Raw genomic sequence first — 20000 nt, 5'->3', positions numbered from 1 at the left:
GCAGAGTGATGGCGTTCGGGGAAAAACTGTTCTTGTGCCTAGTTGTTCTGGTGTGCAGTGCCCTATAGTGTTGTTTTGAGGGCAGGAGTTGAAACAATTTATGACCAGGATGCAATATCATTGTGATATTTTCTTTTTCCTTTTTTTATTTGGGGGGGGGAATTTTGCGCATCTTGAGGCTGGGTGATCGAAATCCCATCCTGTTACCTGGACTTCGGTGAAATCCTGTGCCTGAGGAAATCCTGTGCGTGCTGTTGCAATTTCAGAACGATGCGCATGTCACTTAGCAACTCACCTCCAACTCTCCCGGGGGATTCATTGTTTATGAGACTCTCGTCGCACCGTGTATTTTTTTTTCTCCCACTTCCGTCTCAATGACAACTTTTTTTGTCCTGTTCAATGTTTCGCTTTCAACGAAACGACAGGCTGCCCGTTTGCCAACTTCCACTGGGACCTCCGGGGGTGGGGGTGGGGAAGGCTGTTTTCGCCCTCCCCAGACTCCTAGAAAGGCTCTGGAGGCTGGGGAGAGAGAAAAATGGGCCTTCCCCACCCCCTACCATGAGGTCCTCCGGAGGCAGGAAACAGCTTGTTTCCCTACTTCTGGTGGGCCCAGAAGGCCCGAAAATCAGTTGGCCAGCGCGTACATGCATGCTGGAGCTGAGCTCGCATGCCCAGTGATATGGCTATGCGTGCCACTTGTAGCACACGTGCCATAGGTTCGCCATCACTGGTATATTGCATCGTCAGAAGACGGGCTGACAAAATATTTGCATACCCCTCACATCCTGGACATAAACTGTTCCCACTCCTTCCCCTGGACTGGCACTACAGGGCATTGCATAGACCAGTGGTTCTCAACCTTTATAGCGCTGCGACCCCTTTAATACAATTCCCCACGATGTGGCGACCCCAACCGTAAAATTATTTTTTTTAGGCGTGCCTCAGCAGCCGCAGAAAGGTGTTGTGTCTCGTCCGATCTCACCACAGCCGGGGCCTTCTTATCTGCTTCCAAACACGGAGGAATGTCCTAGTATGCCTCCCGGCCCCAGCCCTGGCTCCATGCCCAGACAGGCTGAAGAGGAGGAAGTATCTCCAGCCCCCAGCTCTGGCTCCATGCCCAGGCAAACGGAGCAACTAGACCCCTCCCCCTCCTCCACATCATGTGAGCCTGTGGGAGGTCAATTGCCAACAGCTGCAGACTGGAGTGACCCTCGCGTCAGAAGACTTGATAGACGGAGGCAACAGAAGGAAGGGAGGGGGAGGCCTGGATAAGTGCTGAGTCATGGAGCCACACCCCATGGCCTATATAAAGGACCTGCTTTCTGGCATTCTCTGAGTCAGGCAAAGTCTAAACATATCTTGCTGAAGTCACTTTCTGGTCTCCTGCCTGCCCTGAGGACTTTGCTAGGACTTTGGCAGAGCTGCAGAGGCAAGCCTGATTCGGATTTCCCTGACCCGGCCGTCAGCGGAGGAGTGGGACACGACAAAAGGGGGGGAAAAGCGGCAAACTGTTTTTTTGAATTTATCGCACCTGAAGCCGTATCGGCTAGTGATCTGAACTGCTTGCGATTGCCTTGAGGACGGAGGCATTAAGGCGGAGACTCCTCCCCTATTAAGTTCATCGCACCTGAAGCCAGGTTAGGCTAGCGATTGGGAGTGATTGCAGCTGGCTTGAGAGGGACACATCAGAGCAAAGATTTCTCTCTTTTTTAATTCATCGCGTCTGAAGCCGAATTCGCAATTCTTCAATTCACAAATATACTTCCCATATTTCCGATGGTCTTAGGCGACCCCTGGCAAATCATCATTCGACCCCCAACGGGGTCGCGACCCACAGATTGAGAACCACTGAACTAGACGCAGGGACAGGTTTTTTCCTTCTGCCACCGATTTGCTGAGCACCTTATTCTCACAGTGCTAATGTCTATGTATATTTACCCATGTACAGTAGTGGCCAAAATTGTGGAAACCTTTTGGGAAAAGTGTATTTTCTAAAACTAGCTAATGACACCACTTTTTTTTTTGGAGTAGTACCATAAAATGATATATCAATGGAAAGATAATTGAATCCAGAATATAATGCAATAGCTTTTAGGAAGGATTTGCTATTAGAATAGCAGTTACAGTATAGAGAGGAAAAGGGAAACACGCAGAAGAAACGAGATATACAAAAATGATCACCATGTCAGTTAATAGTTGGGTAACCTTTAGCATGAATGACAGCCTTACAACATCTTCTCGTGGAGTAAACCAAGACTTTTAGTTCTGCAGCTGTTATCATGTGAAACCAAGATTGAATGGTGGCTTCTATTCACTGGGATTTATTGCTGGTTCCCTTCTGACAAACAAGTTTCTTTAGTCGGCTCCATAGATTTTCAATTGGGTGAAGGTCTGGGCTATTCCCAGGCCACTCCAGCAGTGGAATAGGATGATCTTGAAACTCCCCCCCAAAAGTGGTGTTATTTATTTATTTATTTATTTATTTATTTATTTATTTATTTATTATTTAGATTTTTATACCGCCCTTCTCCCGAAGGACTCAGGGCGGTGTACAGCCAGATTAAAACAGTACAATATACAAATTATTATTACAATATACACAGTTAAAATAACCTATTCTATAAATGGCCGAAAATTAAAACCGTCAAATTTGACCCATAAATAAAATACCCCAGTTAAAATTATTAAAATTCGAAAAATTTTAAAAATTTTAAAAATTTTAAAAATTAAGCCAGTCCCGCTTGGATAAACAGGTACGTTTTCAATTCACGGAGAAAGGTCCGAAGGTCAGGTAATTGACGCAAACCAGGGGGAAGTTCATTCCAGAGGGTAGGTGCTCCTTAGCCATCAAACCTCAAAAATACACTTTTCCCAAAAGGTTTCCACAATTTTGACTACTAGCGTAATATAGTATGGTTATAGTATTATTTATCCTCCTTATTATCTTCTTTACTCCCCCCTCCTTTCTAACTGGGGTTGTTAGGATGAATATTATCCTGAATATTCAGGAATATTCAGTTGCTTTGCATGTACACGGCATGCTTCTGTACCAGAGACAAATTCCTTGTGTGTCTAATCACACTTGGCCAAATAAAGAACGCAATTCATCAACAGTGGTGCTTGGCCCTACCTTGTCATTGATCAGGAGTTCAATGGGGTTGTTCCCCCACTCGATCAAGACTACTTCGTTGGTTTGTCCTGGGACGGCGTAAGAGAAGGGGGTCCCAATTCCAGGGGAGGCGCCGGATTTCAGCCATAAGCAGACGGTGAAGGCGTAGAGCTCAGGCAACGTCTTCTTGATCTTCCCGTACAAGTAGTTGGTGCGGAGAGGGAGGGAGACTTTAAATTCATCCGGTGCTTTGAAGGCGCTAGTACCTAAGGACCAGAAACAAAAATTATCTACACGGGACAGGGGATTGTCCCCGATCGAGAAGTTTTTGCCGACTGATAATGGTCAGATAAGAGGAGGGAAATTAGCTGGTTCTTCAGCTGCTAAAAATGCAGTGACTATGTTACCTGTTTTGGTAATGAAACATCTGCAAGAAAACCACCAAGCAGAAAGGGCCCAGAACCTAACAGTCCTCCTTCTCCTCCTCCTCCTTTCCACAAACCTTCCACATTCCCTTCTAGCAGTGATAACATTACCTAGTTAGATAATGAAACATCTGCAAGAAAGCAACCAAGCTCAGAGAGCATCAAGGACCACAAAGTCCTCCTCCTCCTCCTCCTCCTTTCTACTTCTTCCCCTCTTTCTTCTCCTTCACCCTCCTCCTCCTCCTCACACGCACAAACCCCAGTCCTTTCTACCACTGATGCTGTTACCTAGTTGGATAATGAAACACCTGCAAGAAAGTAAGCAAGGACTACACAGTCCTCCTCCTCTTTCCCCTCCTTCTCATCCTCCACCTCCTCCTCTTCTCCACAAACCCCACTCTCTCCTAGCACTGATGCTGTTACCTAGTCGGGTAATGAAACTTTGCAAGAAAATCACCAAACTCAAAGAGCACCACCACAGTTCCTCCTCCTTCTCCTCCTCTTTGCAAACCTCACTCCATTCTAGCACTGCTGATGTTACCTAGTTGGGTAATGAAACGTTGCAAGAAAACCACCAAGCTCGAGAAAACACCAAGGACCCCACGGCTAGTAAAATGTTAGCATGGTCGATGTCAGGCTCAGCCCAAGAACGACACAGAATAATCCCGCCAAAGTCGACTATGGTCATGATTTACCATGTATAGCTTTTCTGTACACTGAGAGCTTATGCACCGAAGACAAATTCCTTGTCTGTCCAATCACGCTTGGCCGATAAAGAATTCTAAACAAACAATATACTGATAATTAGAGGAGGAGGGTGGCATTGTTAGCAGTTAAGAGAGGCTGGGCAATGTAATCGTGGAAGAGATAGTTTGCCTTCTATGTCGGGGGAAAAAAAATTAAACGCTGTAAGCCCCCATCATCATCCCGTAGAAATCACATAAAGGAATTCAAATCCCTAAGCCAGCAAAAAAAATGTAGGTCAGAGCTCCCCCTTTGAAAAGCCAATATTTCTCAGCCGTCGCTCTGCTGCTCTCTCAGCTCCAGACATCAAGCAGGAGAGCATAACAAGGGGGGGGGGTGGATGAAAGATCGGCTACAACAGAAGGGCTTTGGACACTCAAGTGCCGTTCAGAAGTGACTTACGACTGTTACGGATGTATAAGGGGCCTTTCGTTGCAAGATGTAAGTCATCCAAGGGAAGCGAGCCCTACTCTATAACTCAAATGCGGCCTTTCCGAATCCAGGTTCCCTCCGGATTGCGTTTCGGCTACTTGAAGGTCTGGAGGGTGTGATTTAATTTTTTTTTTTTTTAAATTAAGGATAGTGGCTCCAGAAGGGCTATTGAAGCTTTGCCCCTTTATGTGTGCAACATGCAAAAAAAAAAAAAAATAGAGTGATATTTCAGTACAGCCTCTGAGGTTTTTTTCCCCCTCTTCTATATCCTGTGGACACCCTTGGTTGTGTAGGGGTAGGAGTGTGTGTGTGTGGATGTGTGTGTGTGTGTGTTCTAACACAATTCTTCATATTTAAGGGGAAGGGTGGAAAATCTGGCCTTGGATCACTCCATTAAAGACATCAATGCCATCAACTAATAGATGGCGGAAGGAAGGGAGGGAGGGAGGGAGGGAGGGAGGGAGGGAGGAAGGAAGGAGGAAGGAAGGAAGGAAGGAAGGAAGGAAGGAAGGAAGGAAGGAAGGAAGGAAGGAAGGAAGGAAGGAAGGAAGATAAAATTAGGGAGGGGGAGGGGGAGGGGGAGAGAGAATTAGAGAGAGAGATAAGAAATAGATAGATAAAATTAGAGAGGGGAGAGAGATAAAAGATAGATAGATAGATAGATAGATAGATAGATAGATAGATAGAAAGAAAGATAGATAGATAGATAGATAAAATTAGAGGGGGAGAGAGATAAAAGATAGATAGATAGATAGATAGATAGATAGATAGATAGATAGATAGATAGATAGATAGATAGATAGATAGATAGATAGATAGATAAAATTAGAGGGGGAGAGAGATAAAAGAGAGAGAGAGAGAGAGAGAGAGAGATAAAATTAGAGAGGGGAGAGAGATAAAAGATAGATAGATAGATAGATAGATAGATAGATAGATAGATAGATAGATAGATAGATAGATAGATAGATAGAGATAGATTATAGAGAGAAAGAGAGATTAGGTAAAGAGAGAGAGAGAAAGAAAGAAAGAGATGATTGATAGACAGACTGATTATTAGAGAAAGAGAGAGAAAGAAGAAAAGAGAGATAGACAGACCCACAGGCCGATATTAAAACACACACCAATGGTCTCACAGGAGATAAAGTAGAAAACTATCCACAGGCAAGCCAATCTATCGGTTGCGCCAAGCGCTCAAGGGATGAATTTTCTCATGTGCTTCTCGTGCAGGGCGTCCTCGAGGAAGCCCAGAGCCCACACCAAGCTTACCCCGCTCCAGTTCAGAGACCCTTTCTAGCAGCGCGTTCAAGGCCGCTTCCGTCCTCTGCCGGTGGGTGGAGGTCTCGTTATGGAGCAGCCACTTCTCGTTCTCCAGCTCGGACACTTTGCTGAGCAGCTGGCGCTCCAGTTCTCCAAGCCGCCTCTGAAGCATCTCTCTTAGGTCGTTGGGCAAGGCTCCGACGGTCGCGTTGCCTCGAAGCTGGTGCTGTGGAAGGAGAGCGGGGAGGGGGGGGGGAGGGGAGGAGAGAAATCACACGCCCTCGGGAAATGAATGCCAACTTCATTTGTTTCATTAAGTAGCATCTGAATCTTCTCTCTGCGGGTGTGGTGTGTGTTTGTGTGTGAAACTGCAAATATACCAATGCAGCTGTTGCAGGAGAAAATTTCCTGACAGAGAGAACAATTAATCAGTAGACCAACTTGCCTTCAGAAGCTGTGGTTGCTCCATCACTGGAGATTTCTAAGAAGAGATTGGACAACCGTTTGTCTGAAATGGTACGGGGTTTTCTGCTTGAGCAGGGGGTCTGCAACCTTAAACACCCAAAGAGCCATTTGGACCCGTTTCCCGCAGAAAAGAAAACACCGGGAGCCACAAAACTCTTCCCTTGCCTGACTTATTTCTCTCTCTTTTTTTTTTATTTGAAAAGCTTTACAAAAAAGAAATAAGTTTTCCCCCCCATCCCCCCTCCCTCAAAAAACCCCCTCCCCCCCAGACTTCCCGGAGCAAACACAAAGTATAGTTCAAAAAACTAACATTCATACATTAAATTTTTAAAGTCTAACACAATTATAATCCTTCTCTTTCACATATCCTGACTTCCTCCTTTAAAGTCAAAAATTACGTCCTTCATTCAAAGGCAGTCTGATATCTCTTATTCTGATATCTAGAATAGAATAGAATAGAATTTTTATTGGCCAAGTGTGATTGGACACACAAGGAATTTGTCTTGGTGCATATGCTCTCAGTGTACATAAAAGAAAAGATACGTTCATCAAGGTACAACATTTACAACACAATTGATGGTCAATATATCAATATAAATCATAAGGATTGCCAGCAACAAGTTATAGTCATACAGTCATAAGTGGAAAGAGATTGGTGGTGGGAACTATGAAACAATTAATAGTGGTGCAGATTCAGTAAATAGTCTGACAGTGTTGAGGGAATTATTTGTTTAGCAGAGTGATGGCCTTCGGGAAAAAACTGTTCTTGTGTCTAGTTGTTCTGGTGTGCAGTGCTCTATAGCGTCGTTTTGAGGGTAGGAGTTGAAACAGTTTATGTCCAGGATGCGAGGGGTGTGTAAATATTTTCACGGCCCTCTTCTTGATTCATGTAGTATACAGGTCCTCAATGGAAGGCAGGTTGGTAGCAATTATTTTTTCTGCAGTTCTAATTATCCTCTGAAGTCTGTGTTTTTCTTGTTGGGTTGCAGAACCGAACCAGACAGTTAAAGAGGTGCAAATGACAGACTCAATAATTCCTCTGTAGAATTGGATCAGCAGCTCCTTGGGCAGTTTGAGCTTACTGAGTTGGCGCAGAAAGAACATATCTATTTTGAATATAGTCAATCCATTTCTTCCATTCGTTTAAATATTTTTCTTGAGTATTGTCTTTCAAAAAGGCTGAGATTTTTGGCCATCTCCGCCAGATTAGAAACTTTCAATATCCATTCTTCTATTGTGGGTGCCTGACTGATTTCTCGAGCGGCCACAGAACTAGCATATGTAGTTGAATTAAATGTTCTGTTTTCTCCTGAAACTTTTCTTTTCTTGGATTGATCCATGGTTGGCCTACCGGGGGTTGAAAAGCTCAATAAATCGCGTGCTGGCGGGTGTCGCCCATTGGCGGTTGTGACGCATATTTTGAGTGACGGGGAGCCGCAGCAGAGGAGTGAAAGAGCCACATGCGGCTCCCGAGCTGCAGGTTGCTGATCCCTGGTCTAGAAGACCTCCAAAGTCCCTTCCAAGTCTGTGATTCTGTTACATGGAAATCTTAGCTGCTTTAAACATCCCTGTTACAATGAGTAATGGGTTTGTTTCCCATTGCCCGAAGGGGAAAAAAAAAACCTCATGTTTTATACATGTTTTAAGACACCCACCCACCTACACAGGCTCTGATTTTTTTCAGCTGGAGTTGTTCCCAGAAATCCACACAAGGACCTTCGATGCTCAAGTGGAAACGCCTAGAATTGTGAAGCCTCAATGCATCTAAATAGAGAGCAGGATTCCTCTTTGGGTTATTTTGTGCAAGGAGCAAAGCTTCCCCTCGTATTTGGCCGCTGTGATTTCAACCATCAGAAACGCACGTGTTGTGTCTCATCCGCTCTCACCGCAGCCGGGGCCTTCTTATCTGCTTCCGAACGCTGAGGAATGTCCTAGTATGCCTCCCGGCCCCAGCCCTGGCTCCATGCCCAGACAGGCTGAGGAGGAAGAAGTGCCTCCAGCCCCCAGCTCTGGCTCCATGCCCAGGCAAACGGAGCAACTAGACCCCTCCCCCTCCCCCACAGCATGTGAGCCTGAGGAAGGGCAATTACCAACAGCTGCAGACTGGAGTGACCCTCGCTTCAGGAGAATTGATAGGCGGCGGCGACAGAAGGAAGGGAGGGGCAGGCCTGGATAAGTGCTGAGTAATGGAGCCACACCCCATGGCCTATATAAAGGATCTGCTTTCTGGCATTCTCTGAGTCAGGCAAAGTCTAAACATATCTTGCTGAAGTCACTTTCTGGTCTCCTGCCTGCCCTGAGGACTTTGCTAGGACTTTGGCAGAGCTGCAGAGGCACGCCTGATTCGGATTTCCCTGACCCGGCCGTCAGCGGAGGAGTGGGACACGACGGTCAGAAAAATCTGCATTGGTGTGGGTAGATTCCTCCAGAGTTGGGAGGGGGAGACAGATTGAGGGCACCTGTTCCCTTGCAACAGCTGGCTGGATGGATTCGACCATCTTTTATTAGACTCAGCTAATAGCTTCCCCAACACACAAACACACACACACACACACAGAGAGAGAGAGAGCCTCTCTCTGTGCGTCCCTCGTGTTGGATCGAAGCCAAAGCGACTGCAAAGACACAAACATAGCGAAGAGAATCAACACGAGGGACACACAGAGAGAGGCTCTGTGTGTGTGTGTGTGTGTGTGTGTGTGTGTGTGTGTGTGTGTGTGTGTGTGTGTGAACCGCCTACTGCCACAAACAGCCTCCCACCGACCTGTGCGCTCCCACAGGGAGGGCCTCCTTGGGGTGCCGTCGGTGAAACAATGCCGACTGGCGACCCCCAGGGGTAGGGCCTTCTCTGTGGGGGCTCCTGCCCTCTGGAACGAGCTGCCTCCGGGGCTTCGCCAACTCCCCGACCTTTGGACTTTCCGCCGTGAGTTGAAGACTCTTTTATTCCATCGAGCTGGGCTAGCCTGATTAAGTAATTTTAAACGGGGTTTTAGTTTTTGGTATTAGTTAGTTTTTTAATATTTTGGCCATTATTTATATAAATTTTTAGTTTGTTTTTAATGTGTATTTATTGTATCTTTTCGATTGGCTGTTAACCGCCCTGAGTCCTTCGGGAGAAGGGCGGTATACAAATGCAATTAATTAATAAATAAATAAACAGGGGAAGCCGTCCGCAGATAGTAGCCCTAGCTGCATAGTCCAACATGTTCATTAAGCCAAGCATCCATCCGCTGTTACTTATTTATAAGGAGAATGCGTGCCATGCCGTTCTTTCAAAATCAAATCTGAGGTCATCTCTAACAATGCCAGTAAAAAAAGAAAAAAGATTTGATTGAAGGAGCCAAGAGAGATCTAGAAAGGAGTGGGGGGAAAAGCTTGGTAGATGTCTGAAAGGCGATCCAAATAATATCCGATAGCTTGAATGGAGGTCACTTGCAGGCCAAGGAACTTAACTTGATTTTAATTTCTATTATGGTTTAAGTGGGCATTGGCTAGAAGAACAGTAGCTGAACCCAGAATAACAAAATAACAGAATTGGTAGGGACCTTGGAGGTCTTCTAGTCCAACCCTCTGCTCAAGAAGGAGACTCTATGCCGTTTTAGACAAATGGCTGTCCAATGTCTTCTACTACTACTACTTCTATCTCTACTACTAGTCTTCAGAAGACTAGTAAGTCAATTATTTAGATGGTCCCTCTATCTTTTAAACAACTTTGTTTATTTTTGTATGGATTTGTGGGTTGTTGTTTGTCAACTTCTCAGACTCACTTGGGTGAGATAGGTAGTGTATAAATTTCATTAATGAATACAATTTTGTGGAAAGGCAAGTGTTCCCACTAACCCTAACCCTACCCTCAAAATGACACTATAGAGCACTGCACACCAGAATAACTAGACACAAGAACAGTTTTTTCCCGAACGCCATCACTCTGCTAAACAAATAATTCCCTCAACACTGCTAAACTATTCACTAAATTTGCACTATTATTAATCTTCTCATCATTCCTATCACCCATCTCCTCCCACTTATGACTGTATGACTGTAACTTTGTTGCTTGAATCCTTACAATTTATATTGATATTGTTTCCTGATTGCTTATTTGTATCCTATGACTATCATTAACTGTTGTGCCTTAGAATTCTTGATGAATGTATCTTTTCTTTTATGTACACAGAGAGCGTATGCACCAAGACAAATTCCTTGTGTGTCCAATCACACTTGGCCAATAAAGAATTCTATTCTATTCTATTCTGTTCTATTCTATTCTATTCTATTCTATTCTATTCTATTCTATTCTATTCTATTCTATTCTATTCTAACCCCATCTAAATGCAAGATATATCAACATTTAGATGAATGGACATAGATCATGCAACCATAATAAACTACTGAATTAAAATCATCCAGACACAAGAGATTCTGTATCAGCTTGGTTGTAAGGACTCTATAGTCTTGGACTACAGGTAGTTGCAAAAATGGAATGGAATAACTAACGCTTCTGATTTATTTTTTATTTTATTATTTGAAGACCAGTAGGAAAGAAATCCTCTTAGTTGCAAAATTAGGCAACTATGGCCCCTCCAAGACCTGTGGACCTCAACTCCCAGAATGCCTGAGCCAGCCCTTGCTGAGCCAGCCCTTGCCAACCCTAACCCTAATCTATGCTGGCTCAGGTATTCTGGTAGTTGAAGTCCACAGGTTGTGAAGGGCCCATAGTTGCTCTAAAGCAACATTTCTCAACTTTGGCAGCTTGAAGATGTATGGACTCCAACTCCCAGAATTCCCCAGCCAGCTATTGGACCACAACAGTCTTAATCCCAACAAATCAAAGCAGAGCATATTCAGCAAATATTAGTTAGCAGTTAGCATAGCTTTGCGTTCTCATTGCGTTTTATAAATCCTCATATTATTTCTCTAGCTACAGACCTCTGAAACTGAACATAATGCTGATAAATAAGCCCATTTTCTTCTCCTGCAGTTCTGACCACTCATTTATGCATCAAATGTTCTACTCGTTGTCTAGCTATCCGAGCGATTAAGATACCTCAAAAAAAAATTCAGCAAGGCAAGACAATTTCCAAGCCACAATGCCCATAACCAAGGTATTAGCTTTGGGGAGACAAAATTGCAATTTTTATAGACCTCTCCATTAGCAGTTAGTGCTTTTGATGTTTTATCAGGGTGGGATTTCCCCATGCTATAAAGATGGTGCTCCAAAGAACTGTAAGAGCCAATTTAGTTGTCTGAATGTCCCATTGATTACAAAGAGCTTTCAACTCTTTCCTTCAGAAACACTGGCTAGGAAAGCAACCCCAGATATCCATTAATGAGTGTTGGAATTTCAAATGTAGGTAGCTACATTTATTCAAGGTTTAAGGGGAAAGTAGGAGAGGAGGCTGAATTCTAAAGTACGGTTCGATCTTTGAAATGATCCAAGAACCGAAGAACTTTCTGCCTGGGATAGTAAAACTAAACTGTCCAAGAAATAATTCCAGAAATTCTTCTAATGCTTGAGGTTTCTCCAAAGATGACTATATACTAGGCCACTGACTTCAATGAACAAAAAGCAAATGGGGGGGGAGAGGAGGTGGGAGAAGGGGGCTTATAAACATTCTGCCCTCTCCCATCACGTTTTTGATAGTTAAGCTCTGCTGTTTATTTAGCAAAATAAATTAGAAATGCTATTTGCACTAACATGAAAAAAAAAGAAGAGAAAATGCAGTCAAATAAATTTAAATGGAAAAGGAGGAAGGAAGGAAAAATTGGAGGGAGGGAGGGAAGGGAAAAATTAGAAAGGGAAGGAGGGAAAGAAGGAAGGAAAGGAAAAACTAGAAGAGGGGAGGGAGGGAAGAAGGAAGGAAAGGAAAAATTGGAGGGATGGAGGGAAAGGAAGAGAAAAATTAGAAAGGGAGAGAGGGAGAGAGGGAAGGAAGGAAGGAAGGAAGGAGGAGGGAGGAGGAAGAAAAATTGAGGAGGAGGAAGGAAGGAAGGAAGAAAAATTAGGAAGGAGGAAGGAGGAAGGAGGAAGGAAGGAAAGGAAAAACAGAAGAAGGAGGAGGAGGAAGGAAGAAGGAAGGAAAGGAAAAATTGGAGGGAGGGGGGGAAAGGAAGGGAAAATTAGAAAGGGAGGGAAGGAAGGAAGGAAAGGAAAGGAAAAAACAGAAGAAGGGAAGAAGGGAGGGAGGGAAGAAGGAAGGAAAGAAAAAATTGGAGGGAGGGAGGGAAAGGAAGGGAAAAATTAGAAAGGGAGGGAGGGAAGGAAGGAAGGAAGGAAAGGAAAAATTAGAAGAAAGGAAGGAGGGCGGGAGGGCGGGAGGGCGGGAGGGTGGGAGGGAGGGAGGGAGGCAATGGACAGGAAAATGCAAATGCCTTCATTAATGAGATAAACATAAAATTTTATAGATTGCGTTCATTGCAATCTATTTTCACAAGACTACCCATTTAACCAGATGTCCAAGCTGTTTATTTCTTTGCTTTGCAGATGATCGGTCCTCCCTTTCTCCCATCCTCTGTGTTTTCCACGTTTATCTGGTTTCTCTCCCTAGTGTCATCGTTTTAAAAAAATGCTTTGTTGCAGAGAATTTCAAGACCATGACTTATTTAAAGCCTTCATTTTCTTAGTAAATAATGCAGCCCCGACAGAAAGAGTTTCTGAGAAATGAAGCTTGTTTGTGGAAATATCCCACCGGACATTCACTAATTACCCTCCTGATAATAACCTGCGTGTATATTTAGTGCGCGACAATCTTCCAACGTGTAGCTTCTCTTAGGCGACCATGGAAATTCCAGCCCACAAGTTTGAAATGCTGAATGACCGTGCAAAGAGGAGAGATGGAGGTATAGTGGGGAAAGGTCTCCAAAGGGGAGTGATAGTTGAATGAATTCACAAGTTAATCCAGGAATACGGAGTAGAAATAAAGGCATGTGTTAGCTATGTTGCTAAGGTAGGCTGGAGTTTCACACAAAGACAATTTTCAGCCCCTTTGCAGTGGCTTAATAGCAATCAATCAATCAATCAATCAATCCCGCTTCTAAACAATCCTAAAATCGCCTATCTCTCAGGACCAACTGACCCATTGTTCAACTGCTGTTCACATGCATACAAAGAAAATCAATACAAGATGTTTTACAGGTGGCATCTCCCACTCACAAGACTGGCCAAGATGTCCAAAAATTGCTCACCGAAATGTTGGAAATGTAAAACAACACTAGGCACCTACTATCATATGTGGTGGGGATGCCCGAAAGCCAAGTACTTTTGGCTTCAAATAAAACAGTGGCTAGAAGAGATGTTAAACCAGATGATAAACATGGCGCCAGAACTCTTCCTTTTGGATATAGTAAGGGATAATTACAAAAAAGAAGAAATATATCTTATGGTACACATATTAATGGCAGCGAGGTTGATCCTCGCACAAAATTGGAAATGCAGAAAGAACCCACAGGAGGCAGAAATAATCAACAAAATATTGACCTGTGCAGACAGGTTAACAATGGAGCTCAAAGACAAAGATGAATCGGAATTCTATGTAACCTGGAATACATTTTATAAATGGCTAGAGAAAAGGAGGAAAGTAGGGATAGAGAATTAGAAACAAAGTGAAGAACAGGGGAGAAAAATAAATAAAATAATATAAGAAATACTAGATAGGAGTAAACAGGATTTGAATTGATACGAAGGGAATATGTATGTAACTGGAGTGTGATTGAATGTACAAAAAGTATATATGGAATATGCATGATGTTATATTGTAATCAACACAAAAGAAAAAGTCGCACCATGTCTAATGTTTTTAAATTGTATATTTAATAAAATTATTTTTTTAAAAAAAATCCTAAAATCAAACAATTCATTCATCCCATTTCCCAATAGGTAGCTGTAGATAACTCTCTTTCTCTCTCTCTCTCTCTCTCTCTCTCTCTCTCTCTCTCTCTCTCTCTCTCTCTCTCTCTCTCTCTCCCCCCAGCCCACCTCACAGGGTTGTTGTTGCGGGGAAAACATTAAAAAAGGACAGCAAAGAATGTTCTTTCTACGCCAACTCAGTAAGCTCAAACTGCCCAAGGAGCTGCTGATTCAGTTCTACAGAGGAATTATTGAGTCTGTCATTTGCACCTCTATAACTGTCTGGTTCGGTTCTGCAACCCAACAAGAAAAACACAGACTTCAGAGGATCATTAGAACTGTAGAAAAAATAATCGCTACCAACCTGCCTTCCATTGAGGACCTGTATACTGCACGAATCAAGAAGAGGGCCGTGAAAATATTTACAGATCCCTCGCATCCTGGACATAAACTGTTTCAACTCCTACCCTCAAAACGACGCTATAGAGCACTGCACACCAGAACAACTAGACACAAGAACAGTTTTTCCCCGAAGGCCATCACTCTGCTAAACAAGTAATTCCATAAACACTGTCAAACTATTTACTGAATCTGCACTACTATTAATCTTCTCATAGTTCCCCTCACCCATCTCCTTCCACTTATGACTGTATGACTAAAACTTGTTGCTGGCAATCCTTATGATTTATATTGATATATTGACCATCAATTGTGTTGTAAATGTTGTACCTTGATGAACGTATCTTTTCTTTTATGTACACTGAGAGCATATGCACCAAGACAAATTCCTTGTGTGTCCAATCACACTTGGCCAATAAAAATTCTATTCTATTCTATTCTATTTTATTCTAACAGGAGCAGGAAGTCGTAGTAGACGTGTTCACCATTGTGAGTTGTTTATTAAATTTATGCACATATCATACACCGTAACACAGCATATGCATAACTGTAATATAGCGTTATCTCTAATATAGGGCAGGTTTATAATGTTAAGAGGTCAGATTAGGATGTTGAGATGTTCCCTTCCCCTTTTGAGCCTGAAAAAAAATAAGGTTCCACCCTCCATCACTACCTCTTCATTTAATGTCCCGTCCCCTGGTTCACAAGATTATGATGCAGATACAACCGGGTGAGAAAGAGAAGTAAACAATACGCATTGAACTGCAGGAAAGGAAAGGCGTGCAACACTGAGACTGCACATCACAGCAAAGTAATTGCAGCAAATAAGGACTTTTGTCAGAAGGACTGACAACAAGAAACAAGCAGTCATCACCCTACAGAAAGAGGAGCCCCCCGAGTAAAATGTTACAGGAACTTCAGTTTTCTTTCTCTCTCTCCTTCCCTCCCTCCCTCTTTCTGTTTCTTTCTCTCTCTCTGTCTTTCTCTCTCGTCCTCCTCCTCCCTCCCCCTCTCCCTTTCTCTCTCTCTCTTTCTCTTTGTCTCCCTCTGTCTGACTTCCTCTTTTTATCTTCCTCTCTTTCTGTCTCTGTCTCTCTGTCTTTCTTTTTCTTCCTCTCTTTTTCTTTATCTTTCTATCTGTCTTTCTCTTTCACTCTTTCTCTCTGTTCCCATCACCCATCTCCTTCCACTTATGACAAATTCCTTGTGTGTCCAATCACACTTGGCCAATAAAAAAAATCTAGTCTAGTCTAGTCTGTCTCTCTTTCTATCTCTCTGTCTTTTTCTCTCTTCCTCTCTTTTTCTTTCTCTATCTTTCTATCTCTCTCTCTTTCTCTCTCTTTGTCTTCTTTCCTTCCTTTCTTCCTTTCTCTATCTTTCTGTCTCACTCTCTGTCTCTCCTTCTCTTTCTCTCTCTCTTTTCCTCTTTCTTTCTGTCTCTCCCCCCCCCCACTTCTCTCTCTCAGGCATCACCTCATCCAGAGAACACCCATCCATGAACAAATTCCCTCCAAACCACCAAAGTCTCCTGAAGCTAATCTCTGCCTGGGAAAACCTGCAAGTAGTTAATTCATTTATTTTGTTTATTAATCAGATTTATACGGCCACTGCTTTGAGAGGGCAGCAGGTGTGTGGTGGTGGGGAACTGGATTCGGCCACCTTGCTCGCTGGGGAGTTATGAATCAGACTTTTGGATTTACATCGAGCAAGCCCGGGGTCAGATTTCAGCCCCATTTCTGATTTTCAGAGAGCTCCAGATTAGCAGTCCCTAGTCTCCAGGCAAGGCCGGTTGTGAGAACATTGAACGGAAGAAGCCAGGGAGGTTAACTCTTCCAGAGCAAGGGAAAGGAAATGCGAACGGTGCAACTTTTCTCAAACAAAAGACCATCTCGGTGTGTCCGCCCCCCCCCGCCCCCCAATCACACAGTCCCTGGAAGGCTTCAGTCTGGTCTTGAAACTCTTCCCAACTCTTCAAACTAGCATCTTTCTGACTTCTCCTGCAATTTGTTTTCTGCAGCCTAGATTTTAAGCAAACACATACACACACACACACACACCCGCCCTTAAGAGCAAAGTTGCAAGGGGGAGACACCAATCCTTTGTTTTCAAGACCTTCCCCGCCCGCCCCCCGCCCCTCGCCCCCAGGTCCATTCCCCAAAGCTCTCGGTTTCTCGTCCCCCTCCGAGCGGGGCTGCCTTTCAGCACCACGGACAGCTACGGCGCGTTTCTCCTCCCGAGCGCGTTGCCTTCTCATCTAAGATGCTCGTTGCCAACTTCAGACCCGAGTTTGGAAAGGTTCCTACGATTCGCTTTGGGCTCTCTTACCCCGAGGTTCTCTTCACCACCACCCGTGTCCGACAGATCTCTTTTCTCCCACCTCCCCACCTCCTCCCTCCCTTCCGTCCTCACCTCCAGATTCTCCAAGCGATCCTTGAGAGCTTGCATGGTCCGGGTGAGCTGGTCGACGATCTTGCCGGGGTCGCGGGGCAAATCCCCCATGGTGTCCTTGCTTTTCCCCAGCTCTTTCCTCCACGGGCCGCCTTTGCCGTCGGAACTCTCGCACCGGCCCAGCTTGCCGCTCAGCTCGCGGATGGTCTCCCGCTGGTTCCCGATCGTCTCTTTCTGCTGCAGGATGGTTTCCCGAAGCTGCAGCAGGGTGGCCTTCAGCTCTTCCTCGGGGGGCAGCAGCCCACCCCCTGCCATGGGCACCGAGGGCAGCGGGCAACCCGGGTTGGCGGCGTCCAGGGGCAGCGAGGTGCAGACGAAGCGACTCCCCGGCGGGGTGTCTTGCGCGCCCGCCGGCGCCCCCCAAGCCGAGAAGAACAAGCCGGCCAGGACCGGCAGCAGCATAGCGGCCAGACGCGGGGACAGATCTATTGCATGGAGGGAGGCGAACGTGTGAACGGGCGCGAGCGAAAGGAGAGTCCCGTTTTCGGTTCGCTTTCCCTGCGGAGACAACCCGAGGATGAATCCGAAGTTGGCCCGGACGCGCAACAGCTACGGGAGCGACCCGTCCTCGCGTAAAGCATCCGAGCCAACTCCACGCTCCGCGCAACCCTTAAAAATGCCCAGCCGTCTCGGGAGGGGCGGGGGGGGGAGAGCGAGGAAGAGGTTGAGCCAGCTGGTTGGCTGAGCGGCCATCGCAAGCCACGCCCTCCCCTCGGCCCGGGACCATGAAACCATGAGAGGCGGTGACGGCGGGAAGGCTTCTGATTGGCGGGGACCCGCAGGGAGGTGTGGCCGAGTCTGGAAAAAGAGTTCGCATTTATTCGTTAGTGCATTTATTGGTAGGTAGATGCAAAGATCCGGACGGCCGCTGAGGGGCAGAGATGGGATACTTTTGGGAATCTTTAGCCTGCCATCTGTTGGTCGTCTGGGTTTTCGGTTTTTTTGTTTTTGTTTTTTTGCAGGGTAGATCCGGTTTAGTTTTGCATTTAATGCTCTCGGGCATTGCAGACTTAGAGGGATTCCGAGTGGTGTATAGCTAGTGAATTTATTTTATTTTTATTTATTTTATTTATTTGTCAAGTACGAATTAGACAATATATACTGCTCAAAAAAAAAAAAAGGAACACCTAAACAACACAATGTATTGTATTTAATAAGAATATTTCATCCCTTCAGATCTAGGATGTCTTACAGTATTTTTGTGTTCCCTTTATTTTTTTGAGCAGTGTATATAAGTATAAGCATGAATTGAACTCTGGTGCTGGAGAAGACTCCTGCGAGTCCCTTGGACTGCAAGGCAATACAACCGGTCAGTCCTAGAGGAGATCAACCCTGGCTGCTCTTTTGAAGGCCAGATCCTGAAGAGGAAACTCAAATCCTTTGGCCACCTAATGAGAAGGAAGGACTCGCTGGAGAAGAGCCTAATGCTGGGAAAGATGGAGGGCAAAAGAAGAAGGGGACGGCAGAGAAGGAGGTGGCTGGATGGAGTCACTGAAGCAGTCAGTGTGAGCTTAAATGGACTCCAGAGGATGGTGGAGGACAGGAAGGCCTGGAGGAACATTGTCCATGGGGTCGCAATGGGTCGGACACAACTTCGCAACTAACAACAACAACAACGAAAGTCTGTTGTTCTCCTATCTAGTATAGTACCCATGAGTCTTCATCATCAGTTGGGATGCTGGCAGTTATGGTTCCAGTTTAAGTGGAAAGCCCTTCCAGGTGTTTCCGTGGAAAAAAATAAATTCCCACAAGTATTTCATGCACATATTTTCTAACTTCAAATGTTTCTGAGGTTTTTGATCAAAGACGCCCGGTTGTCTGCTCCGAAATTTATGCCATCACATGCGCCCTGGCTTGTCAAATTCCAGACAGTTATGTGGTTAATGAGATGTCCTATAAGGCGGGATTCACACAAACCACAAGTCATTATTTAACCAAGATGTATGGAATAGATCAGAAGGGTTGGGCTTTCCCAACGTGGCCAAATCGAAATAAACCACATTTGGCTCTAAGATGAGCTGTAATTTTGTTTCTTTTTTTCGTTTTCTGAATTGTTAAAAATGCCATTTTGTGGTAGGAAATAACTGGAAATTGCATTAAAAGCCTAAAGGACACACATCACAGCTTAGCACAATAATGCTAATAATTCAATAGTGAACCAACCTTTTAAATTAAATGATTGAATTGTGTCAACACTTCCTACACCCTGTACATAAAAGTATAGATTTATTATTCCAACCAGCCTTTCTCTGCCCTCTTTTTGAAACTATAATAATGCTGTTGCTTAACAATAATGCCATCTATTTTGGACTTGACAGCAAATCCACCCAAAGAAAGTACATAGGATGGCTAAAAACAAAACTTTAATCCTAAGCAAACCATAAGGAAGCACCAGAAACCAGCAAAAAGGGTCATAAACAGCTACTAAAGTCAGCCAGTTAATAAATGCCCAAAATTCAATCATGTGAGACCATGGAGGGGAGGTTACTAACAGATTGTAAGTAGCTCTGAGGTGGGAGAAACATGGTAATTTTGAATAATTAAGGGATAGGTTGTAAGTTGAGAGAGAGAGAGAGAGAGAGAATAGATGATGGATGGATGGATGGATGGACGGACAGATGTTGGATGGATAGATAGATGATGGATAGATAGATAGATAGAATATAGAATAGAATAGAATATTTTTATTTATAGACCGCCCTTCTCCCGAAGGACTCAGGGCGGTGTACAGCCAGGAATAAAATACAGAAAGAAAACAACAATCCAAAACTAAAAACAACCCTTAAAAAACCTATTCAATATGGCTACTTATAGATAAAATATTACCCTCTAAAATTTACAAAAAATTTAAAACCCATAAAATCAATTCGATAATCTAAAA

General features: G+C 44.3%; 1 protein-coding gene across 1 annotated transcript in view; it reads right to left on the bottom strand.

Moving 5' to 3' along the window:
• Nucleotides 1–20000, bottom strand: part of NPTX2 (neuronal pentraxin 2) — a 32065-nt gene that overhangs the window by 7231 nt on the left and 4834 nt on the right. The window contains exons 2-4 of the mRNA XM_058157767.1: nt 17081–17617; nt 5977–6193; nt 3131–3375 (exon numbers count right to left, since the gene is read on the bottom strand). Of these exons, the coding sequence (XP_058013750.1) occupies nt 3131–3375; nt 5977–6193; nt 17081–17617 (999 nt within the window). The remainder of the gene's footprint in view (nt 1–3130; nt 3376–5976; nt 6194–17080; nt 17618–20000) is intronic.

Source organism: Ahaetulla prasina, chromosome 14 (assembly GCF_028640845.1).
Source record: "Ahaetulla prasina isolate Xishuangbanna chromosome 14, ASM2864084v1, whole genome shotgun sequence".
Lineage (NCBI taxonomy): Eukaryota > Metazoa > Chordata > Lepidosauria > Squamata > Colubridae > Ahaetulla > Ahaetulla prasina.
This window is presented reverse-complemented; position numbering and strand designations above follow the sequence as displayed.